Genomic DNA, 27985 nt, shown 5'->3' with positions numbered 1-27985 from the left:
ACATGGTTATGGCTACATGCAGATCAACCCCTGATATAAAGAGAAAAACTCATCGATTGATACCCCAAAACTGACTTTAGCGCTGTGCTTACCCACGGCCATTTCACAGTCGGTCCTTATAACAAACACACCTGTAACAGCTGCGGCCCACCCTCCGTTTACTGGTGGCGGTTAATCATTTGGAAAGATTAAAATAAGAAGGAAGATTTACAATATAATATTTATATTTGATATATGACGTACACATGGGGAGAGGTGGGGGGGATTCAAGATAATGGGAAAGATTTCTATCCAAACCCAGACAGTTTTTTTAATGATGCGTAGGGGTGACCTTGAAGGTGCTTAGACTAGGGGTATGGGCTAGTCATTATTTCATGGAAAAAAGCCAAAAGTAACACACTTTTTACTTCAGCTAAATAATGTCAGCTTGATACATGTTGTAGAAGTGAATTTATAGAAACTCCAGCTTTCAGCCTAAGAAATGAACTGCTTCCTTTGCATTGTGACTGGTTGTTTTGGCCCAGACTCTTGCCGTTCTCAGAATGAAATACACCCTCCCCTAAGCAGTGAAAGTACTGCTGTAATCAGAGATTTGCATGAGCATAATGCTTTTTCTCCCAGGTTTTTATGATTGCATGAACCTAAACATGTTTAGCAGATTGAAAAATATTGCTCATCACAAAAATGCTATAAATACCAGGTATAATATATAAAGGCAGTGATTTCCATCAGACTATTATTTAAAAGTAGCAAGGCTTCAGAGGTTGCAGTATCAGTTGATAACCACAAGAGGGAAGCATCTTCCATATTTACATACAGTGGATACCTTTTAAGATAATTCAGGTAAGTTTAGAGAGCAGGTTTTGACATATGCTGAGAGTTGAGCCTGGTCCTTTCAAACCCATTTCATCCAAACACATTCAGTGTTTTGCCAAGTGGCGATGGAGTCTGCTGGAAGCAGTGACTCCTACACTCACACATACACAGCGGCATCCCGAGCAGCACTCATGACAGGACCTGACCATGCCGTTTACTCACAGAGGTGAGTCTGTGCTCAGTTATTTACGCCGTTTACTCACAGAGGTGAGTCTGTGCTCAGTTATTTGCACACTGAGGTGAAAAAGAAAAATCACTGTCAGTTTTCAGGAGTGTGGGACTGCATGTGTGCCGCAGGGGAGCTGGGGGGGAGGACAAGGAGATCAAATGCTAGCACTTCAGGCACCAAACATCACACCCAACACGCCCCTACAGCTCCCCAAACATCACACCCAACACTCCCCTACAGTCCCCAAACATCACACCCAACACTCCCCTACAGCTCCCCAAACATCACACCCAACACTCCCCTACAGCTCCCCAAACATCACACCCAACACTCCCCTACAGTCCCCAAACATCACACCCAACACGCCCCTACAGTCCCCAAACATCACACCCAACACTCCCCTACAGTCCCCAAACATCACACCCAACACTCCCCTACAGTCCCCAAACATCACACCCAACACTCCTCTACAGTCCCCAAACATCACACCCAACACTCCCCTACAGTCCCCAAACATCACACCCAACACTCCCCTACAGTCCCCAAACATCACACCCAGAGCCACACTGTGCTGTGCCTCTACTTACATCAAACCCCAGAGTATGTAATAAACTAAATATAAAACAGGCACCGTTCAGTCTCACACTGTATGCACGTGTGTGCATCCACACATGTGGTTGTGTTTGTATAAATGTGTTAATATGTGTGTCTGAGTAGGCATGTTTGTGAACGTGTCTGTAAGTGTGAGAAACGGTGTGTTGCAGAGATGGCAGTGATGCGACCCTGAGTGTGCACAACGCGGTGTTCTGTGTGTGAGTGTGAGTGTGCATGAGTGAGAGGTGTTCTCTGTGCTTCACCTGGCATCTCCGCCGTCTGAATGAGGATCTTTACTGCATAGAAATAATACTATTAAAGTCTTTTATTCCCATTTCTTGAAGATATCGTCCAACAAAACAAAACAAAAATGTAAAATTGCTATAAAAACAAAAGTATTGTGAAATGCTCACTCCTCTCTTCTCTGCTTCAGCACAATACTGAGCTGTTTTTTTTTGTTTTTTGAGAAGTAAAGTACGTGCAATATAAAAACAAAAGGAAGAAAAAAGGATGGCGAATGAACATGGTTCATTCGTCTGAAGTAGTAGCATTTTTCCAGAATACATGAGAAGATAAACCTCAGATAAACAGCTGAGGAACTAAAATGCTGCTACTATAATCTGCACACTGTCAGTTCCTGGCACACTCTCAGCCTCGGTCAGAAACAGGGAGCGATGCCATTGGTTAGAGTCTAACGTGGGTGGGCCTTCGGCCCCCCAGCAGAGGTTCATGGAAAGACGGGGAGGGCTGGCAGTGGGGGTGCCGGGGGAGGGGTCAGGGGTCGATCTCCTCAGGGACGATGGTCAGCATGACATCCTCGTTTCCGCGCCTCACCACCAGCCGCAGAGTGCTGTCCCTCTTGATGGCGTTGCTGACGTCGCTGGCGGAGGAGATGCGCTGGCCGTTGATACTGATGATGACGTCATGCTCCTTCAGGCCGCCGCTGCGGCGGGAGGGAAGGAAGGAGTTAACCGTCTGCAGGCCGGAGGCGTGCGTCACCCATACCGGTCCCTGCTAAACTGTACTGCACACAAAGGTTCCACCGCACCCACTGGCTGTGATTAGTATTAGTGTCACTTTAGGACTTTTTTGGGGTGTGCTGACAGTTTGGCAAGTTTGCCTAATATAAATGGGCATAAAGTGCATAAAAAGTAAGTCAACTTTCTAGGAATGCTCAATCTTACAATTTTTACTAGAGAAACAGACCGGTTATCAGATAAAATTTTACTGAAGTGAGTGTACATTAAGGATATCAGCTGCAGTTTGTACAAAACTTACTCCACACTGTTACTTCATTGAAAACTCCACCATTTTCTCGTCTGTATCATTAATTCACTCTCTCAGTGATGGCAGTATGAGGGGTTCCCTACTCACAGCCCCCTGGGCATGCTCAGATCACCGTTACCGTGGTTACCCAGAGAGGCCACTCAGGGCTGGCAGTTGTTCTGACGGTGAGGGAAACTGCTGTCTCAACACACCACACTCATGACCGCGGCCACAGAAATATGCAGAGATGGGGATATTTTCCAAATTTGAGCAGGCCTGGCTGAGCTAAGCCTGAGACTGGATCCCTACTCACAACCATCCCAGCAGCACCGACAACTTCCACTGGCAGAAATACACAGACACATACAAAAGGCTAACCTGATCATGTGAGACCCCTAACCCTAACCCTAACCCTAACCTTAACTCTAACCCTAACCCTATCCCTAACCCCTTACCCTAGCACTAACCCTAACCCTAACCCTTACCCTAACACTAACCTTAACCCTGTCCCGAACCCAAACCCTTACCCTAACCCTCTGTACTTACGTGGCAGCCGGTGTCTTGGAGATGACCTCCATGACGTAGGCCCCGGAGGTGATGTCGGGAAAGTCCTTCTGCCGTCCCTTCAGCTCCTTGGCGAGTCTGTGGGTGAGAGGAAGGTCACTGGCCATGGACGCACACAGGGCCCTGCTGAGGGGATGTCCTCAGGTAGCCTTTCGCAGCTGAGGATGCTGGGAAGCGTGACTTACGTTGGAGTGAGAGTCATCATCCTCACGCCAATGTACTTCTTCTTCGGAGCCATTTTCCCTGCAAAGGAGAGATCCAGCAGCCAGTGAAGCTCGAGTCAGATACATTCTCATTTCTTATGGCTTAAATGCTTGTGTCTGATTGGCTGGTTTAAAAAAGCAGGAAACAATGTCTCACTGTTTCTATTTCCATGTACATGGCATATTTCACATTAGACTGAAGGGGAGAACAGACAGATTGATAGATTTGAGCGGGAAACCTTTAGCCTGTCTGTCGTACGACTCTGCCAGGAACTGCCGGATCTTGTCGGAGGGGATGGCGAAGGAGATGCCAGCCGTCACCTTCAGAGTGTTGATGCCAATCACCTCCCCATCCTGCAACAGACAGCGTGACGTCAGCACCCCCGCACGCCTGCCGCACGCCTGCCGCCCTCTCCCCCCGGCTGACACAGACGTTTGCCGAGCGCGAATCACCCCACGGCGTTCTTACCAGGTTCACCAGGGGGCCTCCCGAATTCCCGTACTGCAGGAGACAAAATAAAATCAGGTCAGCTCACAGACCAGGGTTACAGTGTAAATGTTACAGTGTAAATTCCTTTATGTTGTGATGGGAGCTGATAAGGACGTCTGCAGCGCCAGTCAAAACAAGCTGCAGCTCGCTGATAGAGATCGCAGCTCTTGCCGCGGGGATTGCGGGGATCGAGGGGGGTCGGGGGGTGAGGGGTGGTGTGGGGGGGGGGGGGGGGGGGGGGGGCAGCAGCGCGCTCACGTTGATGATGGCGTCGGTCTGGATGTAGTCCATGTCGGAGTTACGCAGGCCCAGCTCCTTGCCGCCACGCTGGGTGGTGCTGACGATGCCGGTGGTGACGGTGTTCTGCAGGGAGAAGGGGCTGCCGATGGCCACCACGAACTCACCGGGGCGCAGGTCAGCCGATCGGCCCAGCAGCAGCACAGGCAGCTTCGTCTGCAGGGACGGGACACACCCAAACCACCTCATAACGTCCCTCTCGCCCTCAACACAAATCTCAGTCTATGACCTGCACCGCCCCCCGTTCCCTGCGCCCCCCGTTCCCTGACCCCTGACCCCACCCCGGAGGCACTGAGGACTTCTTTCATGAGGGAGCTGGTATAACTTGCTCTCATTAACCGCAACACATCCAGGGTTTCATCATTAATGCCAGGTCTCTGCAGGGTGGACAGGCTGTTAGAGGGAGATATTAGGGGCCTTGCTGTGATGCAACATTAACATCAGGGAAGAAAAATGCATCTTTTCACATCTCATCTATTCTGGCATAAAGAGGAAAGCATTGATATCCCAGCTTCTGTGCCGGGGCTGACCCTTTCCCCAAATCCCGGACACCCACAGGGCCACACCGCACTGCACTGCCTCACCCCCCAGCACCAGTGAGACACCCCCCCCCCGGCCCCCAGTGACTGCACCTCCATTGTGATTCTGTTTAATATAAATAGACTCACAGGAACTAGCGACTGTAAGTGAGATGGCATGAGTCACAGATACGTGCAGCAAGAGGCAGACCCAGGACAGGCCTGGGGCTCTCGTAACGCAGGCCAGGTTTATGACTTTCTCCATTCAGTCCCAGAGTGACTCAGTGCTAAGACATGCCACACAGGGCAGGTCTTCCACACCTTCACCTGCACAGGTACTCTTCACCTGCACAGGTACTCCAATGACAACTGCAGTCACACACATCCCGGCAACAGCTTGTTCCCTGTGGAGTTACTGCATTTGAATGTGACAGAGTGTGAAGTACAGCTGATGGATCGATAGAGGTGACATCATCCTCAGGGAAGAAGTTTCTGTGGGATGAGGAGAGGGGGGATAATCCTGGGAGAACACTGGGAGATTGGCCGACTTTTCTCCACCCGTTAGAGTTACGGCACGTGCAGGTAATGATGTTGCCCTTTCCGCAGCCCTGTTTCGGATTCACCAGCTGTGTGCAGTAGTGAGCTTGTCACCACAACTTCTACGCTCATGCGTGAGCATCAAGGCAAGATGACTGCACTCCACTGATATGCTCACATATAGCCAACAGCAATGTTTCATGCTGATTTTTCACAGGCACCCAAAGAAACGAAGGGTGCCTGACAGGGGTGAGAGGAAAAGCCCCTGCCGACACAACCACCCCCACCCCGATGGGACAACGCCACTGTTCTGCCCCTGTGCAGTGGCAGCAGTGAGTGAAACCCGGGCCGGGCCGGATTGGCGGCGGGGGCAGCAGCGGGGGCGGCGGCAGTGGTGGGGGAGTCGGCGGCAGTGGCGGGGGAGTTGGCAGCGGGGCAGTAGCGGCAGGCTGGATCGGGCCAGGCGGTGCCGGCGGCAGCAGGCTTGGGGGGGCCGGATTGGGCCGGGCGGTGGTGGGGGCGGCGATAGTGGTGGGGGCGTCAGCGGCGGGGCCGTTGGCGGCAGCAGCGGTAGCAGCGGGCTCGGGGGGCCGGATCGGGCTGGGTGGTGTCGGCAGCAGGCTCGGGGGGCCGGATCGGGCCGGGCGGTGTCGGCAGCAGGCTCGGGGGGGCGGATCGGGCCGGGCGGTGTCGGCAGCAGGCTCGGGGGGCCGGATCGGGCCGGGCGGTGTCGGCAGCAGGCTCGGGGGGCCTCGGTGAGGAGCGGTTATTAATAGCAGAACGCAGGGAGTGAGACGCTGCAGGCACACGGGCAGGCGAGGAAACCTTTCACCTCGTCGTCTTGCAAGCAGGAATTCAGACCTGACACAGGAATAGCAGCCTGCCTCAGTGACCACCAGCGCTAAGCAGATAAACAGATGGGTCAGGACAGCCTCGTTCCCCAGGCGACAGCGCGGGGGCTGGCCCGGGAGCTCCGCTCGAGAAGCCGGCCGCTGAGGGGCCTATTCACCAGGAGAAAATACGGTTTAAATCATTTTATGGTTTGAGACAAGTTGTTTATTTTTATGCCCTGTCTCGTACATTGCTGTGCTCATTGTAAGCCTATGATGGGTCGTTACTGTGGCTCATACTTCAGTCCAGTACGTCACTCAAAGTTCCCATAAAACCCAACGGTCACTGTCACTGCTGTGAGATCAGGACTCTGAGAGCTCGGGGGAAATGGTCCAGAATGCCAGGAACACTGACCTTTTCACAATGGCTGCATTCCTCAGCACAGACTCAAGCACTTCAGAAAGAGACACAAACAGAACGATGAGGAAAAGGTAAAATCAGTGCACATGGGAAACGGAGCCATGGAGTGAGTCAGTGTACACGCAGAGACAGGGGAGGAATGTAGAGGTAGAGTGTGGAGCACATCGCTCCTGGGTCACGGCTGGGAGAGGGAAGCAGGTCCTGCTCTGACCCCTCAGGCTGCTGTCGCACACCAGGGAGGAACACAAGCTTCCTCAGGGCGCCTGACTCTCCTCGCCGCGGACGTGAGTCAGTGCTTATTTTCAGCTCTGTTCTTAAACACTAGTGTGCATCACCAGAACGGATCACTGCATGGGTATTCCTAACGTGGGATCACACATTCATACCAAACCCAAAGAGTCTGAGATGTCACTGCCTTTACTGTAGGTCCCACGTGTCTGATCTACATGATGGATATTTTCAGATGGTCCCGCTGGACAACATCCTCAAACCCCCAAAGTGACTGGGCTGATTGGGTCTCATGCACTAGAGGAAGTCCCACGATAGCACATCCCTCCCAGAAGAAACAGCACTGAGGGAAAATTCACCTCAATCCCATCACTTGTGAAAACATACCGCAGGACTGTTTTGCATGTTATACCATCACCCCCCCAGGTGGAATCACCTCTGTCTTCTCTAGGTGCAACTCTGTTCATTCTAACTCTTCTGTTAGAATTCCAAATCTCACAGCTGAGCCAGGTTAGCAACCACACCTTGGTTACATAACCCATCAGGGGATTATATCTGCGCACTGACCCACTGGTCATCAGTGACACTTCAGAACCTCTATTGACCAGACTGGATATGGTATATACTGAGGGGAATAATTGCACACTAAAATCAAACATAACTGCTACGCTTCCTTACAGGGCTGCTGCCTGACCTTCAGATTTTACACTATCGCGATTTTCCCTGCAACACGGCGTCCGTTCGGAGGGCCATTAGTGTTTATTTTTGGAGAGCAGACAGAAAGGGCTGGTGTCGTGTTTCTGTTGTTGTAGCAGTGCAGTAGAGTTGAGCCCTGATCTGCCCCTGTGTGTAAATCAGTGGGGCTGGAGTCGGAGAGCTGAGCGTTTGCTTTCCGGCTCGTGCCACACCGAACACCAACACAAACAGCAGAATCACTCACAGACTGCCCTCAGACATTCACTCATATCCTGGGATGGATCCCGGAATATTCATGAGCACAGGTCACGCTGTTTACGCAGATGCACTCCAATCAAAGTGTGTCTCTGTGAGTAAAATCCATGACGCACTGGCAGGATGCGATGGGGCTGCCACTGTCCCTGCTGGTGTAGGTGTGACTGCCGGCCACCGTCTGTTCTGACCCCCCCGCCCTTCTGTCCAGACCAACCCCCCACCCCCCGTCTGTCCTGACGCCCCTGTCTGTCCTGACCCCTCCCCCCCGTCCCTGTTTTGGTTGTGTTTTTGTCTGGGTATGGCCTGGTTAACCGAAGGGACACCAGGCAGTCCTGACGGAGTGCATCCACAGGGCGGAGTGATTTGTCTTTACCTCATTCAGACAAATCACTTATACAACGCCTTTGACACACAGGGAACAGGAAGTCCTTAATCATTATAATAATGAGAAAAAGATGGTGGAGAAGAAGAGGAAGAAGTAGTTTTGAATTTTTACAGCACCTTTCGCATGAAGGAAAAAAAGTGTTTTCTAGGATAAAATACAAATTAAAAACAAGATAACAAAGTGCAAAAAAAAGGAAAATCAGTTGTGCTATGCTAAAAGTAGTAAAGTAAAGTAAATCAATATTATACGTAATAATCAGTTTTTGCAGACACCACTCTTCGGCATGACTCTTCAGTTAGGTTCATAGTGTGTATCAAAAGCCACCTTGGTTTCATTTTCCATGACTTCAGAGAAACGTGTGCGAATGTGTGTACGCACCAGCCCCACATACTGCTCCCTCCTCATGCCAACAGTGCTATTTTCAGCCAGGAGGACGACTTCAATAAAATCCCTCTGCTGCCACTGGCAGGCCCTCCAGCCCAGGGCACTCCTTACACCCCTCCGATGGGTCACCGTGCAGCCCTCAGCGTGTAGCCCTGTGGAGGCCATGCTGCAACAGGCAACCCCCGCCTTCCCGCCCCCTCCACAGCCAAGCACTTCATGGTCCATCGCCCTGACTGGCTGGATGTCAGCTCTGGCTTTTCCCACAATTCCCCTGTGTGCCTGCCTGTCCTATTCCCCACACGTCATTCCTGTGTAAACACAGGCAAACCGGGGTAACACAGCCCTGCTCTCAGGAGTCAACATTTCACCGTGACAAAGAGCGCCTGACAATGCAGAAACTCTTTCCAAAGTACACAGGAGTTGATCGGTTGGCCTCAAAGGTGCCACTGTCCAATAGTAATTAATGACCCACTTATTTTTTTCGAAGAAAAGCAGAGGTAAGCAGCAGATTTAGGGTCTTTCCTCCTTTCGACACTCTGACCCAGTGGCAGCCTTCCAGCGGAGCGCTATAATTGAGTGTTGTGTACACAGACACGCTCGGTCGTTCGGGGTTTGCACGTTCCCCCACAGATAAACCCGTCCAGGACGAGGCGTGTTCAGGCCTGTGGAGCCGTCAGCCACCCTGCTCCGCGTCCCTGCTCGCGGGATCGGTTTTCCTGCTGACACAGAGACGGGGGGGTCGGGGGTTGGAGGAGAATGGGAGCAACTGGGGCTCTGGATCATGAAATTTGGACCGCACAGAGACCACACCCCAAGAAGAGCAGACGCACGACCAGAAACCTTCACTTTTTCCTATATGGTTTCCCTTGACCACATATGACTAAACTGCATCCTATACCGGCTAGACACCACATGTCTTTGGGATCAAAGCCATCTACATCTGAACTTGTGTGGTTTGGGGTTTCTCTTCTGTAAAATGACAAACAGGCCGTAGATGAAGAGGCCAAGTCTGAAAAAGAAAAGGATGCAAAAACGTCAGGCTGGTGAGAAAAGGCTTTTTATGGCCGTTTACATTTGGAAGATATCCACAGGGATCTTCTTGGTCGAGTGAAACAGAGAATGATATATGGTACGTAACTATTAATTTCCCCCTCTCTTTCTTAAGGACAGCTCTCGGGGAATGAGAGATCGGGCGTGTAGAACAGATTTAACCGCTATCAAAGGCAAAGTGTGCCACAGAGACAGTAAATCAGGCCTCATAATCGCATCATTAAGACACAATCTGCAGAGGGACGACAGGAAGTTACGGGACCATCTGCCCCCCATCTGCCCCCCAGCCCTTACCCTGAGAGTCTTTTGTTTGTGACCACGCCATGTGCGTCTCGGCTCACTCGAGTGGCACGGTGACAGCCTTGGACAGGGAGAAATCCGAGCCGCTCGCGTCTTTTAAAACCTAAGTGGAAATCCATGAGAGCTATAAATGATGGCAGATCTCAGCACTGTTTCTGCTAACGTCATCTCATCGTCTGAGGGTAAGCTGAGAGAGGTGAGCGACTGCCTCATTATGATGTCCGACAGAAGACCTTTAAGATACTCAGCTCAAGGGGAAATGGAGTGGCAGAGTCTGGAATATTCCGGCCTTTACTGGAAGCAGGCCTCCATGTTTCTTGTTAACTCCATCCCATCTCCAGTCATGAAGCTTGCGTTGCTCACTGCTACCCACGCACACAGGTCACCACACGGTGGGTTATTTGTGTTTGCCCAACATGGGGAGAACGCTTTCCTTCCCAGCGTTAAATTCTCTGGTACATGCAGTAATGGATTCCAAGGCCGATGCCAACATAAACCACCACAGACCAGTGTCACCGTGCGAGAAACCTATAAACCTCACTTCCCTTTGAGTGGGGGAAGAGAATATGGTAATAAACACATGCAATCAATCTTCCCATTTTACCGTAACCTTGTTATTGTTACCTCGATTCAGTGTGTGACACTTTATGCCTCAGGGCATGATTCAGAGAGTACAAACTTTGACAGTCTTGGCCTACTTTTGATAACTCATGACATGTCATGGAGAAAGAGGATAGGCGTCACTTAAAAAGCACGCGACCAAAGCCCTGGAGGCAGAGTATAAATGTGGGCGTTGACGTCTCTCCTGCCAGCCCTTCAGAAAGTCCGAGTCTCTGGCTTTGTCTTTCAGTGGACTGGATTCTGATTGGCTGAGAGCATGAAGACACAGCCCTGTGGGTCTCTTCTGCTGTTAGTCATGGAACAGAAAAGCAGACACCAGAACAGACAGCATCTCCCCGGCAGGTACTGGGGCGAAAAGGCACCTGGTTTTTCCATCAGCTGTTTACTCAACTGTTTTCAGTGTGGTGTGTGTTTGGAAGCACTGCGGAAGAGTTTCTTTCATGTGACAATTAGCGCTGTTTTGCACTGCCTGACAGCTGTCACGTAGGGATTGTTGTCTGTCTCCAAGGCAGAGACGGTCACACAGTGTCCCCGACTCTGGGCTCTGTTTGGCAGCCAGCGCCATCCGCCACCACACCCAGAGTCCCATACTGCCAGCATCGCAGTCCCGGCCGCGTTCTCAGAGGCCTGGAGCTCTGCGCTGCGGACGGGACTTCTGGCCCGGATCAGTCAGAACCGCTCTGTGGGTCAGCACGGTCACTCCGTGCTGAGTGTGGTCACTCAAGGTTACTCTGTGCTGACTGTGGTCATGCAGGGTCACTCTGTGCTGAGTGTGGTCACTCACAGTCACTCTGTGCTGAGTGTGGTCACTCATGGTCACTCTGTGAAGAAGCGGGTCCATGCAGGACGAAGAGCTGACTGCTGACATCTGTCGCAGGTAATGTAACAGCGGACTGTGGGCCTACAGGAGCTAGAGGCAAACACGCTGTCGACCATGCCATCTTATCACATTCCACACTGACACCAGACAAACAATACCAAACCAAGAAGAGACAGTACCAGTGAGCCATTGACTTTCCGGTTGTTGCATTCATCTTCCAGTCTATGATATGTTATTTCTGGTGGTAGTATTCTATTAATAATAGAAACGTCATTGCTCTCCTCAGAGCACCTTAACAAGAGAACCCTCTGTGAGCGTCCTACACTATGTCACATCCCAACTGACACCAAACGCACCAATCAGGAAAACAGGCCTCAGCATTGCATGTCTCAAGCCAAGCTGAGTGCTGTGCCATCAGGGTGGAGAGAGAAAACCGGGACACTTTAAGGGAGATATTCACTGTGCAGCAGATCCTGACTACAGGGCTGTTTTCAGCAGCTCTGCAACCAGGTGAAACCCGGGAGACATGTGCCAGCACGCGTCTGAGTTAGTCATGTAGCAGCGTTATTATTGGGATGCTTTCCGCAGCAGTCATGGGTTTGACTGGTGCCTGCAGGACAAGTATTGTGCCTGCTGACACCAGATGGATGTGATTGATTTTTCCATGACATTGCAATGTCATATAAATACCTCAACAGATATTGAGCTGAAGATGTATAGTGAGTGTGACTTCATACAGAGAGTATTCATCATTCTTGTTAATTTTGCTGATCAAGTTGGCCCAAACAATTTACACTCTCAATGAAATCCGCTCTCTGTCTAGGTCTTCACTGTTGTGTGGGACAGTAGTTTTCAAACAATGGTCCACATACTGCTGGTCATCTACCAACTCCAGGAAAGTCGATTGTAGACACGTTGCATAATTATGGAAATATATTAAATAGACCATTGCTACTCAGCTATCAATGTATAAGATACAAAATGTGCCAGTTAATGTGGAAAATTCTAACTAAATTCTAACTAATCCTATATTAACATTGATAATAGAGTTATGCCTTCCATCATATCCATAAATGGCTTGAGCATCAATATCCAGCAGACCTCCCTACCTGCACAGACTGGAGCTTTGAGTGTTTAGCTGGTCTGCACACAGCGGATGCCTGGACCGTCTTTAGAGCCTGTCATTTCTTGGCATTGCTGTGCATCCTCTATATATCACACAGAAGGAATGACATTCATTTATATGGTACTCTGCAACTCTGCATGTTTTTGATCTGCAGATATTGGGATGAAATCAAAGGACGAAGTTGCTAAGACTACAGACTGTGCTCTTTGATCAACTTGTGGATATACTGTAATAAGCTGCACCAATTGTGTGCATATTTAAACACGATCTGTAAATGCGATACAGTCTATGATATAATTAATCAGTTTAGAAAACTCACACCTCCCCCTCCGTCGGCAGCCTGCATACAGCCTGCAGAGAAACCGCACAGGACTGTCTGCACACGCTCGAACAGCACAGGTGAATCAGACCCACAGCCCCACCTGTGGTGCACATGCCCCCCGCCTGAAAAACTCCCTGCCAAAAGCAACAGGGAGGTGCCTCCCTCACCCCTCTGTAAGGCCCATAGCATGGATTCCTGCTTCATCCAACCAAACCTTTTCCCTTGGGCTCATTTTCAGCCCATTTTTGATTTGTTTATTGACCATTTCTAGTCAATAGTTTGAGTCAATGTTTATTCAGTTTATTGACCATTTTCAAGCTCTCGTTAGACATATCCTATATGAAAACTGTTACGTAAATTAGCTTTTTATAAGCCCTGACCAGTGCTATATGCCCCTTGTCTTTAATCCTTTGATAGTTTGTGCTTTTCCTGTCTCATAGGATACGCAGTGACTACAGCTGCCTTGAGAGTTTTGTGTAGTCAGGCCATCAGCTGCTGACCGGCAGTAACGGTGGCAGAATGAAGTGGCCTGGTTCCCTCAGGGTAGGAGAGGGTATGTCAGGAGGGCGCCCCTGGTTCCCTCAGGGTAGGAGAGGGTATGTCAGGAGGGCGCCCCTGGTTCCCTCAGGGTAGGAGAGGGTATGTCAGGAGGGCGCCCCTGGTTCTCTCAGGGTAGGAGAGGGTATGTCAGGAGGGCGCCCCTGGTTCCCTCAGGGTAGGAGAGGGTATGTCAGGAGGGCGCCCCTGGTTCCCTCAGGGTAGGAGAGGGTATGTCAGGAGGGCGCCCCTGGTTCCCTCAGGGTAGGAGAGGGTATGTCAGGAGGGCGCCCCTGGTTCCCTCAGGGTAGGAGAGGGTATGTCAGGAGGGCGCCCCTGGTTCCCTCAGGGTAGGAGAGGGTATGTCAGGAGGGCACCCCTGGTTCCCTCAGGGTAGGAGAGGGTATGTCAGGAGGGCGCCCCTGGTTCCCTCAGGGTGGGAGAGGGTATGTCAGGAGGGCGCCCCTGGTTCCCTCAGGGTAGGAGAGGGTATGTCAGGAGGGCGCCCCTGGTTCCCTCAGGGTAGGAGAGGGTATGTCAGGAGGGCGCCCCTGGTTCCCTCAGGGTAGGAGAGGGTATGTCAGGAGGGCGCCCCTGGTTCCCTCAGGGTAGGAGAGGGTATGTCAGGAGGGCGCCCTGATTCCGCTGCTAAGATGCACCCTGCGATGTGTTCAGCACCTACAAGTCGCTTAGCTGATGTCAGGGAGATGCAGCTGCCTGTTTCAGCCCTGCTCTCCTGGTATACTGTGAAAGAAAGCTGTTGCCTACATGTATGGGTAGTGAGATACTGATATAAAAGACCAAAAAAGTACAAAAAAATGACAAATCCACAATGAATAGCAGTTTTAATCTGAGTGAGAACCAGCCAATAAACAACTGCTGCTTCCAACCTTGTTATTATCCACTGAGCCAGTATTTTCACTTTCAGCCTACAGCCAACAGAGGACTGGTGGCTTTTTCATATTCCCAACAACACAAAGCCCAGCCTACCCTTTCTGTTATAAAGAGGGATTGTCCAAGTGCTACAAACCTAAACATGCACCACAGGCAACGCTGAAATATTATGTTCCGATGCCAATGCCTCTGGAGGGCCGGATTCCAACAGTATTTAATGAATCTTTCTATGACCCACTGAATTACACCTGGAACTGCAGAGGAGACAGCCTGCGCATTATTATCCAAATCATGACTTCAATTAAGCAAACAGACGCTAATGCAGAACCCTGTGGCCCTCCAGGACTAGACTTATCCACTGTAAAAGTTCAGCAAGGACTTTGGAAAGTGATGTTTTTTTTCTGTAGTGGCTTCTGGTGACATTGAGTGACCCTAAGAATCTGGAGAAGAGGTGGTCAGATTGACTCGTTCTCCATAACAAGGCCAAACAACCAGCATTTGCACCAGCCTGACGCTCATTACAGAAACCCTGCAGCATCTGTATTCTCCAAAGCCTTCAGCGTAATGACATATTTCCCTCAAATTACCAGTTTATATGAGTGGAAATGCTGTGTGCTACACCCTTTGACTTCGCTGGAAAAGTACGAAGAACTGAAGTGGTTTACACAGAGGGCCCCCAGCCCCAGACAACACTCCCTCCTCCCCCTCCCCCACTCCCCTAACCCCCCCCCCCCCCCCCCCTTTCCGACCGCCTCCCCCCCCCCCCCCCTCGTTGACTGGGGCGAGAGCTCGTCTCAGTGCTATTCCCCGAGGAGGGGAGGCAGGGCCTGGTTCACACAGATGCTGGCCATGTTTTTCTTCGCAGCACAGTGACACGGCCCTCCCCATCACGCGCATGATGGCTGGCCTGGTGATGTCTTGGGGAGAGTGGGCCAAAGTAAAGCTCGAGCTGAACTTTCACTTGGTGAGAACATTAACCCCTGAGAACCCAGCACAGAGTCAGCTGAATACTTTCTGTAATGTGCTCACTCCTGTCAAACTGCATAACACGTCCTGCTGTCCAGAACCAGGACAGAATCAGAACCAGAATTCCCAACCAATTAAAATGAGATTTCCCTCAACAACTTCCAAATGCTCTTTTCCCACACTGCTTGCTTGGACATAATTCAATGGAAATCCCCTGCGGGAAAACAAGTAATACATAGCTATGCACATATCATGCCATATACAGTAAAATCATATTCAGTACATTCATTAACAATAATGAATATTTTGAAATTTATGGCATATACACCCCTTCCTGGAATACCATTTCCTGCCTGCCTTCCAACACTGATGAGGAAGCTCATTGGCCGGTTTTCCTCAGAGTGGGCGGGTCTTACCGGAGCGTCGATCTTGATGAGGGCGATGTCGGCCTTCTCGTCCACGTCCTTGATCTTGGCATCGTAGGAGGCGCCGCTCTTCAGCTCCACCTTCACCCGCTGCTTATTGGCCACCACATGGGCGTTGGTCACGATCAGGCCGTCTTCCGAAACCACAAACCCCGAGCCGCTGGCCACTGCCACCTCCCGCTTGGAGAACACCATCCTGACGGACGCAGGCGCCGAGGAGACGGCCGCCGTAGATGTGAGAGGAAGAGAGAGATGGAGACCAGGGCATCACTATCAATCAGCCTATGAGTGACAGTGAGCTCTGGCATGGTAGTGAATTCTAATAGACCCTGCTTGTAGAGTACATGTGCAATCGGGAGAAAACCCTACACCATAAATATGCAGTTCTCAAATTGTTCTAAACTCTTGAAAGGTGTAATCCAGTCTACTGGTTTGTACAGAAGTGAGGCTAAGAATCCACTCAGGCAACAACACTACACAGAACAGGACACAGAAAGATGTGCTACGTGCAGCATTTTGCAGGAATAAGCTTCAAGTGTACAGACAGGCTGAGACAGCAGAAGACAGTGAGAAAGAGGGAGAGCTCAAAAGCAACTTCTACCTCAAGGACGGGTGAGGGGCTGGACACCTGCTCTTTTAAGGACAGATTTGTCTTCCGGAGGAGTGAGGGAATCAGATGTATTTTCCTCTGTAGTCACAGCAGACCCCTCTCGGCCCTCTCGATAGAGGAGAGGTGATCCTCAGAGAGCTGTTTGTGGAGCTGAGAGAGTCTTGGCAACAGAAGCCCTGATCACCCCCTGAACTCACTATCTTTAAATAAGACCCAGTCAGCCGGTGCACCTTCCACATGTTCCCTTCTGAAGAAAGAGCTTCCCAAAGCCTCTTCCTCCCTGCACTGTGTGGTCTTCCTCACAGGAGACTAACCTTCAATGCATGAAGCCATCAGCTAAACAGACCTATGGGATTGACTGCTGGACTCAGCTACAGAGACATTATCAATAGCCAGTGAGCCAAAGCTTTTAAGCAGGAAATGAAGAGAAAAATGTCCTATGGCATACATACGACTGTTTTTTTGGAAATCTTCAGACGTATTTTTCAAACTCGTATCGTACAGAATGTGCCGTAGGTGATCAAAGAGAGCAGGCCGTGACAGCACGGGAAGCCGGTCTGCTGAGTGAGCAGTGAGAGCAGTCTGAGTGATGTCACAGGGCCGGGCTGCTCGTCAGAGTTCTCACTCAGCGCCACTGTCTTCCACTGATGCACTGCGTGAAATAACCTGTCTCCACAGTATTTCAGGGAGAAAGTGGGTCTGTGTCCAGACAGGAGGCGTCTAACTTTACTGCTGTCCCACTAACAGCAGCAGTATCTGGAGCCCTTAATCCGGCCCTTAACGAGGCCATGATGAGTACCAAGCTCTGTCCTGCTAAAGTCACCTTCACTTGCGAATCAAGCCAAAAAAATATTTTTTGCGTGGCTTTTTGCGTGGCAAAGTTAGGACTTTGGCAGGGCTAAATTGCAGTTCCTACAAGAGTAATTATTCAATGCACTAATTGTTCACATTTGTTTAAATATTTATTTGGCTCGCTACAGTGGATGCAAAAATTAAATTACTGCCTAGAGACAGCAATTATAGCCAGTAATGTAGATATTTAGAAAAATAAAGTAGCTATGCGATGTGGCAAAGTCCTTTCCTAAATGCACCATAATTTTACAGTTACTGTGACACTGTTTATTTGAGTGCTTAACCCATATGCTTTGAAACACCAGAGTGTATAATTACAGTGGCTCTGCAGAGAGTGTTTGACGCTGGGAATATGCAGTTTGCTGAAGCTCATTCAGCGCGGTGCAGGGCATTAAAACAACAGAAATGCGGACAGAGGAGTGTCCCAGTGAAATGCTTTTTACATATACTTTTCCATTTTCTTTTTTCCTTTTCTCAATGTTTTTTAAATGTTGAATGATGTAAAACATTTGGGTTGAATTCACTGTGTTTGCTCTTTCCATAACTAGCCAACTGTCTGATTTTTTTTTTACCACATAGCTTGGCACACTTGCATTAATTCTCCTGTTTCTGCAACTGACAAAGAGCATTCTGGGACAAATAGCAAAGTGTGTCTGCATGTGGACTCGATGAGGCTGTATTAGAACTTCACTCTCTGCTTCCTCAGATTCGAAAATACTCTCCTGTGGTGGACTAAACCAAGGTTATGTTTCCAGTCAAATGAGTCAGGGAGAATTTTGGGACACTTAAAAAAATCCTAAAGTACCCTAAAATATTTATGATAGTCACGTGTTTCAAAGGGTTCTACACCCCCACAATGAGATCTCTACTTCCAGAGCAAGACGGCCCTGCCCTATTAAGCTGTCTGCATACTAGTGGCAAGCAGAGCGTGGTAAAAAAGGGTTATAAAAATTTTTTAATGCGTTTAGAATGGATGCAATTCCACAGGGACAGGAACTGTGCAGAGCTGCGGGTGGGTGAGCCTTCAGCTGACTTTCTGAAACGAGCATGAAGTGATCCAACTGTACTGCCTGTTTCTCCAAAATCCTCCCCTGTTACCGAGCAACATTTTCCTCAGTAACGGTTAGGACTCATACACATGCAATGCAAAATCAATACAAAATGGTACAGAAGACTTTCTGAAAAATGAACTCTTCAACTGCATCATCATCAGCAGCAGCATCATCATCATCATCTTGTATTGCTGAGAGTGTAAAAACAACGAGCAGCTGAGAAATACTGGTGTCTGACCACACAGCACCTGCTTCTTGTGGGGAGATATTAATATTCCTCTCTTCCGCTGAGCTGTAGTTCTCACGCAAATGAACTCCAGTTCCCATTGCCAGCGAAAGGGGAAAGGAGCTCAGTGTTTGTCATCAGATCCAGAGTGGCAGCAAAAGGGGACGCATTTCCACTGAGCGCCGGCGATTCTGCACACCCGCAGTGACTCCGTGATTCTGCACACCCGCAGAGACTCCATGATTCTGCACACCCGCAGTGACTCTGTGATTCTGCACACCCGCAGAGACTCCGTGATTCTGCACACCCGCAGTGACTCCGTGATTCTGCACACCTGACTCCGTGATTCTGCCCACCCGCAGAGACTCCGTGATTCTGCACACCCGCAGAGACTCCGTGATTCTGCACACCCGCAGTGACTCCGTGATTCTGCGCACCCGCAGAGACTCCGTGATTCTGCACACCTGACTCCGTGATTCTGCACACCTGCAGTGACTCAGTGCTCCCAGCACATGTGTTCCCGGGACAGTGACTCCGTAGGGGCAGAGCTTGTGCCGAGTGACACAGCAGGCCTGACCCATAACTGTCAGCTTAAGAGGGGGGGATTAGCGCGTGTATCTCAGTGGCCAGCCGGGGGAACAGGCTGCTAAGCTGAAATGTGAGTAACACAAAGGAGAGGCAAACTACCTGCTGCCAAACAACCAGAGTTTATGATGTGTGATGCGTAAAAGCTGATAAATAAAACCAGATGAAACATTTCTGCTGCTGATCTGTTGAATGCCAGAGACAGCATGAGGAATGGCTGACCTCTGGGAACGGTCTTGTTAGTAAAAGTGAAAAATGAAAGTACAGTAAGTCATTGTCATTGTTTTTTTTTAAGATCCAACCAGTAATTGTGAAATGACTGCCTTTAGTCTGCACTGTACCCACAGTGAAAGCAGAGGACTCGGTGAGAAGGCGGCGCTGTACGTTTCAGCCTTGCACTGGATCAGGCCACAGAGAAACGGCACACCATGTCAACACTCTCCCCCTGAAGGAATCACATTACGCAAAGGGGTCGCTCCATCTAAAAGAAATATTTCCCCTCGTGAGGATCGGTACAACTCCAAACATCGTAACATTCTTTCTAGATCAGTTTCCATGCGTTTGCTTTTGCCATGGTTTCTTCTAAACATAGAACGGCTTAAATTAAATGGTTCCATTAACTAATTACTACATGCGAAAAAACCCCAAACAACTAAGCTGATCTCACGAGGACTTTAAAGTTCCTCAGTCCCTTTGTGTGAAATTAATCAGTGGCAGGAATTTATGTGTCCTATGGGTGCACACATGTTCCAGAACCATCCTGCCAAGCCAACCCGGCCAATGACATCATGAGGCCTTCTGGGGACTGGAGCCGAAACGTGGCGGGGAAACGATGGCGCAGGTCGAGGTTGGGGGGGGGGGGGGTGTGGGCATAGTACCGGGCAGAGGCACTGCCCTGTGGGCCGGATTAAGGGCCTCCGATTCACAGCACAACTCACATGTAAACCTAATATACTGACAGACGGAGACACGCTGGGATTGCTGGCCAATTGGCTGGCATTGAAGGCCCTCTGATCTGGGCACAAGCTGCCTTCTTTTGCAAAGAGTTTATTCTCTCCTGCTGCTATGTACAGTAGCCTGTTCAAACCACACCTGTAACAGGTGGAGTTATCCAGCATTCAGAATCACAGTGAAGTTCATAACTAAACTATCCGCTTGGCACTGGGTTAATCCACCTACTCGCTGAGGGCTGAACCTGGTACGGGGTTAATCCACTTAATCGCTAAGTTTCCGAACCTGGTACAAGGCTATTTTCTTCATTCAAAAGCAATGCTTTTGCTGTTATGGAGCAGGACAGTGAGGTGTGTGGGCAGACAGACAGACAGACAGACAGAGAGGCAGAAAGGGAGACAAACAGACAGACAGACAGAGGTATGGTTGAGGTCTTTACTTGCGGTACAGTTCAATGTGAACCACTGCAGGTGCAATCCTCTCCACCACATCAGCGATGAAATTGTATTTGTGTCGCAGGCTGTTTGGATTATCCTGGACTGGAAAAGACAAGGGGAAAGGGAAAACATTACATCTGCTAAACGAACACCATTTAACACAATAAATTAAACTCATGGAAAGAGTATGTACATGTGTGGAATTGTTCTATTTCGGTATGCTTTCAGAATGCCAATTCTGAAAACTGAACAATTGAAAGGATGTCCGTTAAAAATGAGAATATGAAAACTAAGGTCAAATGTCTTCTACCTGATGTCTGATGCTTACACTTACTGAGATATATTGCAGTCCAGTTCATTTTGTGTGTCTAAACAATGCATATTCTTTCAGAAGACAAATCCAAGATGTGGAATAAATGACTTATGAATCAACTAATAATTTCGCTGCAGTGAATTCAGTTCACACTTTTATGTATGATGGAGTATAAGAAAGCAGAGCCCTTAATATGACACCCTACACTCCCCCCTCTGCTCTTTACACTCCATAACAGACATTGTACGTTGTACAGAATTCAGATTATAATATTGGTGGGATTGGATATGTCACAGTGGCAGACCTGGGAGCTGAAGCCAAACACTGATCCAGCTTCAGTGGGGCTCTGCTCGGGGCATGCCCACTGCGAGAGGCAGGGAAAGCGACGGCATCTGCTCCGAGGTTATAAAACTCTGGGAAGTGATATAATGCCACTGTTGATATGTAATGCGTTATTTAACCTTGCATAACCAGGGTTTCGCAACAGCTATCTGCAGCAAACTTTTAAGTAAGGTAGCTGGTATTTTGCCCGGTCTCATTAGTGTGGGTCCAGTCCATTTATTCACCAAAATCCAACAAGAATAGAAGAAATAACCATTCCAACCTGCACATATATTCTGCGTTGTGAGGAAGTGAGGTGAAAAATAAGGCTTGCTGATGGAAACGTCTCAGACGTCCCCTTTGTTTCCCAGCTGAGCTGTAATGAGTCACAGATGTGTCAGCCTCCGGCAGTGTGCTTAGTCACGGCAGAGGCTGACCACAGCTGGCACGGCCTGACGGGCCTGCAAACCTACTGGAACTGCCATGGCTCCCCGCAGCAGTGAGTGACAACACCGGCGCTTACATCTAGCGTCCCTGTCGATCCTCACCCGTCCCGATGCCTGCTGAGGTGACGTCAGTGGTGGCGCGGCAAAACGCCGCTATCTCTAACCTTATCTCACCATACATGCAGCTGGATATTTTAGCAACAGGATATTTGGAAATGCCTTGCTCGGGGCTACAGCGAGCGTGGCTCTGGAGCTGGAACGCTGTGGACACACACTCCTTTCCCCAGCCAGCGCTCCGCTCTCCCGCAGGAGAAACTCTCTCCCTCACACAGGGGAGACAGGCTCCTCCGCACCCCGGGATGGAAAAGCGTTCACGCTCTTTCCTGACGAAGGGAGACCGATTCCCACATCGGCTCCAAACTGACAGCCGGACAGAATGAGCTCAGACAGCCCTGTCTACGTTTCCACTCTCATTCACAGAGGGGATAACTGGGTCATCCCTAATCGCCCGTCTCCTTCCCGACACGCCACTGGTCAGGGAGCGCTCCTCACACCAGTCTAAGGCAAATGTGCTCCAGCAACAGCATCTGTGCTATGGAATTTTTCATTCAATCTATGCAGGAAGCATTCTGCAGAATGCAATAACATAAAGATCAGCCTTGCTACACGGTGACCCCAGCACAGCAACTGCAGCCATGGTGCTCCAAAGCCCTGGCCATGATGAGTCCGTTTTTAGGTAATAATTATTCCACCCGTGCCGGGACACAACAAAGTCAGAGACAGGAGGAATTCAGTCAATTTCCAAGCACAAAAACATCTGCTCCTGCAGGCCTGGCAAAGAGAGGACTTAAAAAATGACATACAACTCCCACTTTGACCTGCTGAAAATATAAGATAAGAGAAGATAAAAGGGCTCTTTTTAAAATAAGCGCCTTTACTTAGCGACGCAGTGCGTGAGCTCTGATAAAGGATGTCAGAAAATCCTTTTATCTCACTGACTGGGAGCAAGCAGGCATATTTCTCCATGAAGACACTCTTTTGTGTCAACCCGCATATATCATAAAGATTTACTGTATATGTTTTAATTGAAAGTGTGCCAAATAATGTCAGACGGAGTGATATCCAAGAAAAACACATTTTTAAGAGCTCTGGCCCCAGGGAGACGTCTTTAGACCCTGAGGCACTTTGGCACTGCATTTCAGAGAGGGGAAGCCATGGAGAACACAGTGCCAGCAGAACAAGCAGGAAAAAGATCCCCAAAAAGAACACAAGCCTGAAAGCACCCTCTACCTCCTCACCCCCTGTGCAAAGCACCCTCTACCTCCTCACCCCCTGTGCAAAGCACCCTCTACCTCCTCACCCCCTGTGCAAAGCACCCTCTACCTCCTCACCCCCTGTGCAAAGCACCCTCTACCTCCTCACCCCGTGCTCCCCCATGGGAAGCCCATCTACCGGTACAGACGCAGTGCCCAAGTGAACTAAACCCACAGGAAATCTTCCTCTCCTCTACTGCTGTCTGCAGTGAAGGCGCTAGTGATGTCACTCCTGGCCTGTGCAGGACCTCGCCACGGCCTTCCCCTGGGCGTGTCTTCTCATGCCACGTCCACTCTGACATGGCTGACCCGATGCCTCTGCTCACACCGTCATTTCTCCAGGACCCAGTTAAGTTCACACGTTAAATGACTGTGGAAATACCGTTCCAGGGAATCTGAGCCAATCAGCAAACAAGCTGAGGCAGCCATTTCCTTCCCAGCTCTGCTCAGACTCTGTCCAAAGGGATTTCCCCCTGAATTTGAGGCATTTGCAGTTCTTCTCTCCCCCTCCAAAAGGTGTCTGATGGCTCCCTCCTCCGCGCCTATCAGTTACCTTCCCCAGGTGCCACGCCTGGCACGGCACCTCTCGGCTCTCGCTCCTGAGCCAACTTTATCTCCTGAGACCGGCGATAATGGCGGGATCCAGCTGCAGCAGCACAACATCACTGTATCTGTGATGATGAGCAACCTGCTCTGAAAACCTCCCCAAGCAGACTCATAAAATGCTTATTCTAGAAAGCATTTCAGTGTGTGTGTGTGTTTGTGTGTGTTTGTGAGAGTGTGTGTGTGTGTGTTCAGATTATGCTTGAGCAGCCAGAGACGTGAGGAGGCCTACAGCTAGCCAGAGTCATACTCTCTTGTGATGTCATTCCCTCATGCAGATCTGGACTGTGATGATGTACAATCTAAATCCCACAGCAATAAAAAGGTGGTGAAAACAATGCTCTAGACTGGGATAATGTCTGTGCAAAGGACGAGCAATCAGAAGCAGCGAGCAGTTTGCCCGCTCAATCAGCAAGCGACAGGCGTTTCCCGGCACATAAAGAACAAGTAGAGAAACAAGCCCTGCTGAAAGCGACAGGCCCGGCGCGGGGATGAGGCAGGGATCACTCTGCCCTGAAACACAAGCGGGCCGCCCGGGTGACCCGCAGCACAAGTTAAGACATGACACATCCTTTTACTGGGCTGCCTCTTGGCACCAGTCACCCTGTCCTGGGAACAGTGCCCCCCAGCCCCTCCATGGCTCTGCGGATCACAAGACCTCACCCCTGCGCTGCTTACTGGAATCTCTTTCCCAATGCTTTCAGCCTGATGGTCAGGTCCCTGCTGACGATGGTGTTTTATTGGTTTCCGCGCGGAAGCAGCCCCTCCCTCTCCTGAATGCCGGGGTTGGGGGAGGGGGGGGGGATTGGGTTGCAGGCTGTAGGAGTGTTTTTATAAGAGTGTGAGAGTGTTAATCATGCTCCCTCCCTCCCCCACTGAGCCCTGCAAAACCCCCTAACCCTAACCCCCTAACCCTAACCTTAACCCTAATCCTAACCCTAAAACCCTCCTAACCCTAACCCCCTAACCGTAACCCTCCTAACCCTAATGCCGACATGCACCCTGCATCTGTCTGCATCTCTGTGTCCTGCATCCTCACGGAGCCCTCGAGACCTGCAGAGAAACACGTCACTTTCACTCCTGTGCAAACTGCCCCACTTATCTTTCAGCATTTACTTCAAGTGCTCTCACTGATGTGGTCCACCTGAGGGAACTCTCCGGACAGCCAGCACCGTGACAGCACCGGGTGGTGAGGTTATGCTCTGTTTAAAGCGGGAAGCCTCCCTCAAATTATCACTGACCGAGAGGTCTGGAAATTCATCAGAAAGAGGGACTCTTTGTTTATTTTACAAGAGTACAGAAACAACACATAACCTTAACGCTCTATCTGCATATTTCACTGGGAAACTGTAGTACAGTTTGTCTGATCTGGGTAGATATTTTTTTTCAGTGTTTCTTGGTCATGTACACATATGGTAAAAAGCAAAAAGCAATAAAATTGGTTAAAACAACTTTATGTTTCAATGAGAAAGGAACTTGGCCTACATCTTGAGCCAGATGAAATAAGTTGTATAATCAACTGTTTAAGAAACCAGATGCAAGTGACGTCACGAAAAATGCAACCTCGCACATCAGCTTCAGGCTGAGACCTTCCAGAAACCTGCGGAGGCTGGAATCGCTGGCCCCTCAAACAGCTTACAGCGCTGTTCTCTTCCCCTGAACGGATCTCCTTCTGAAGCAGACAGGTGCCGTGCACATGAGCTGAAAGTGCTCTGCAGGTGGACAGCGGCCCTCACTCACGCTCTGAGAGCGGGCCTTACACTGGCGCTGTGGCAGGATCGGACCTGGCATTCACACCCAGCCCAGAGCAGCACCAGCACCAACGCGCTGGACCACTGAGCCGAAGCTTCTGGAGGCAGAGGGGGTGTGGCCTGGGGTCACCTGACACACAGTGACACATCATCTTTTGGGAGACCTCTCCTCCGCCACACAGCCAAACAGTACAGCGCTCAAACCCACGATTAACACAGCATCAACACTCCCACTGGCTTTCTTCCAGAATGTCCTGACCCTCTTCAGATAATAATCAACATGTAAGATTATAAAATAAACAATGATCCCATATAAAAAAATCTAAATTACTGCTGGCATTAAAAACTACACAGCACTGCAGTTTTTAAATTGCTTGAGAGTGACATTTTTTATGCCGAGGCCAGCCCAATTTAAACGTTGGCCGGGTCGGACAGTCAGGGCTTACTGACTGATGCCAGCAAAGAACCAAAGAGTGGGAGCACCACTCAGAGGAGCAACACATTTCAGCTAAATTATTCATTTACATGAAGACCCAAATATGAAACAGAAAGTAAAGGACTCCTGCTTTTGCAGATCTGAAGATGCACTGCATTGTCTGCTGTGTCTGCTGATCAAAGGCACCCTGAGTTCAGAAAGGGTTTGTGTTCATTTTTCTCTGGTATCAACATGAGATAAGGTGAGATAAGGAACAGTTTCCCAGATGCCCTGTTGGAAGTATTTGTGAATAGGTGCCCAGTGCATTGAGAAGCGAGTGACTTATGCCTTAGACACGCTGACACTCATATCCAACCATGCTGAAAACAAAACTAAAAAATGCTGATCTCCAGGCACAGCTCACTTTGTGAATGAGTCATAAGTACAGTTAATTTTATTTTTCTTGGAAAAAGAAATGGGCCTGAAACTGAAAGCTGGTCTGTTTGGTGTTGTCTCACACTTCTGATAGCAGTGGCCTTCGCCCAGCTCAGACAGGGGTTCGAGGACACCTTGCTGGTGCTCTGATTGGCTCAGACCCCAGAGTGTAGGCATTGGCCAAGCAGGGACTTGACTAAGCGTGAGGTGATCCTAGCATGCTTTGACACTGCTGGCATTGGTGAAGAATTAGGTGTTACTGGACTGCCTTACACATTCATAATTTCTGCTGCAACTTGAAAGCATCCATACATGGTGCAGTTTTACATTCCTATTCATGTGAGAATAAAGCTGAGCTGAGAGAATCAAAATTGAACTTTTCCCCACCTTTTATCGTGTTTTATCCTTTAGCTATGAGCAAGGAATGGTAGGGTTTCTTCCTCACAGAAGTCTGCATACAAAGTCTGTGGTTTTCTTTCTCTAGTGTCAGCACATATAGGAATGATTAAATAATAAATAAGGAACATTCCCCGGGGAAGTTGTGCTTGAAGAGAGGGAAAAGTTAAAAAAAAAAAAACCGCAGCAAAGCTGCTGAGGACCGAACATACAAGCAAAACACGTCGTTTCTTCTGGCCTAAATAAATGCACACCTCGTTGCGCAAGAGCCAATCACTCTCCGAGAGGGAAACGTAAACGCAACGCCGAAACACTGCAGGGGTGTAAGAGGAGTCATACGGGGCATCGCCACCATTAATCATTCTAACACGTAATTCATTCTACGTTTCCCGAGGGTTCCAACTCATACAAACAGAGACAGAGCGCTTGCACGACCCGCTGGCATCCGAAAAGTAACATGAACGAGAATTATTCGGATGTCTGTAAGGTGGTTCCGTTGGCTTTATACGAAGCCGATATTGTTTATATTGCGGCTATTACAGCAAAACAATAACTTGATGAAGAACATATGAAGTTGATTTGGGTTATTCTAGAAAAATAGGAAGGTGATTTTTTTGCACACAGTTCTAATATTGCCCAACAGTATGATACACTAAAAAAACTAATAAGTCCTACCAACAAACTAGCAAACAGATCTGAGGCCGCAAAAGGATGGGGGTTTTAACCTACCTTGGCCACAAGCCCCTCTCTGTATGAAGATGACAGGCGGCTGCTGGAGTTTCTGCGCCCGGTAACTGACTCTTTTCAGTTCGCAGATGTTTCGGTAGGAGACCCCGTCGCTGCCGCACACAGGCTCGGCGCTTTTGCACACGCACACGCCGCTTTTGCCTCTTCTCCTGACCGTGGCAGAGTACGCCACTCCGTCCGACACGGAGCACTCCATCCCCTCTCCGCACACCGGGTCGCCGAGCTTCCCGGCGCCGCCGCATGCCTCGCCCTCTCCAACCGCGCACACCCTGCAGCAGCCGCACTGGTCGAGGACCTCTCCGGCGGAGCAGTCAGCTCGGATCGAGGGACAAAATGACTTGTCACATCGCTCAGGGCAGCCGATCACATACCGTTTGGAAACACTAGCTTCGACTGCTAATGGTGCAAGCAAAAACCCGGCGCAGAAAAGTTGCCAAAACATGCTTCAGTATGTAATGATACAACTTAGATCAAATTAATGTGCAGCGCTGTTAATCAAATGTTGAAATATCTGGGAATTAAACGCAAAATATATCCTAAATGTAGCTCGGTGGCGTGTACTTAAAAGTAAAGTTCCTTTGCTAAATAATTACACGTTATAGTCTAATAAATAAATAAAAGCTACATTAACTATGTACATAAATGGCAAATTGTTCGCCAATTATCAGTTTTGTTCGGCTACCAGACTGCTGCCTAGCCCTCCGCACACCGCCCGGTATGAAATATTTTGTTTGGTAAGAGATTTATAAAAGCCAAGT

At 49.5% G+C, this 27985-nt stretch overlaps 1 protein-coding gene across 1 annotated transcript; it reads right to left on the bottom strand.

Moving 5' to 3' along the window:
• Positions 1-2386: 2386 nt before the first annotated feature.
• Positions 2387-27928, bottom strand: LOC118790005 (serine protease HTRA1B-like). Its single transcript, XM_036546790.1, has 9 exons — positions 27210-27928; positions 20490-20589; positions 15766-15970; positions 4421-4615; positions 4142-4174; positions 3912-4026; positions 3655-3712; positions 3452-3547; positions 2387-2582 (listed from the first exon to the last, which is right to left on the bottom strand). The coding sequence occupies exons 1-9, from the start codon at positions 27667-27669 to the stop codon at positions 2414-2416; spliced, it is 1431 nt and encodes a 476-aa protein (XP_036402683.1). The 5' UTR covers positions 27670-27928; the 3' UTR covers positions 2387-2413.
• Between the last annotated feature and the right edge of the window lie 57 nt (positions 27929-27985).

The sequence above is a fragment of the Megalops cyprinoides genome, chromosome 15 (genome assembly GCF_013368585.1).
Source record: "Megalops cyprinoides isolate fMegCyp1 chromosome 15, fMegCyp1.pri, whole genome shotgun sequence".
Lineage (NCBI taxonomy): Eukaryota > Metazoa > Chordata > Actinopteri > Elopiformes > Megalopidae > Megalops > Megalops cyprinoides.
Note: the sequence above shows the minus strand (reverse complement) of the source record. Positions and strands in the feature narration are given on the sequence as shown.

Bases quoted from the DNA above. Each gene is read 5' to 3' on its own strand.
- LOC118790005 (XM_036546790.1), bottom strand. From the start codon at position 27,669: ATGTTTTGGCAACTTTTCTGCGCCGGGTTTTTGCTTGCACCATTAGCA. The intron at 3,713-3,911 runs GTTTCCCGCTCA...TCTCCTTTGCAG, and splicing joins GTACGACAGACAGGCTAAAG to GGAAAATGGCTCCGAAGAAG. The intron at 3,548-3,654 runs GTAAGTCACGCT...TCTCACCCACAG, and splicing joins ATGATGACTCTCACTCCAAC to ACTCGCCAAGGAGCTGAAGG.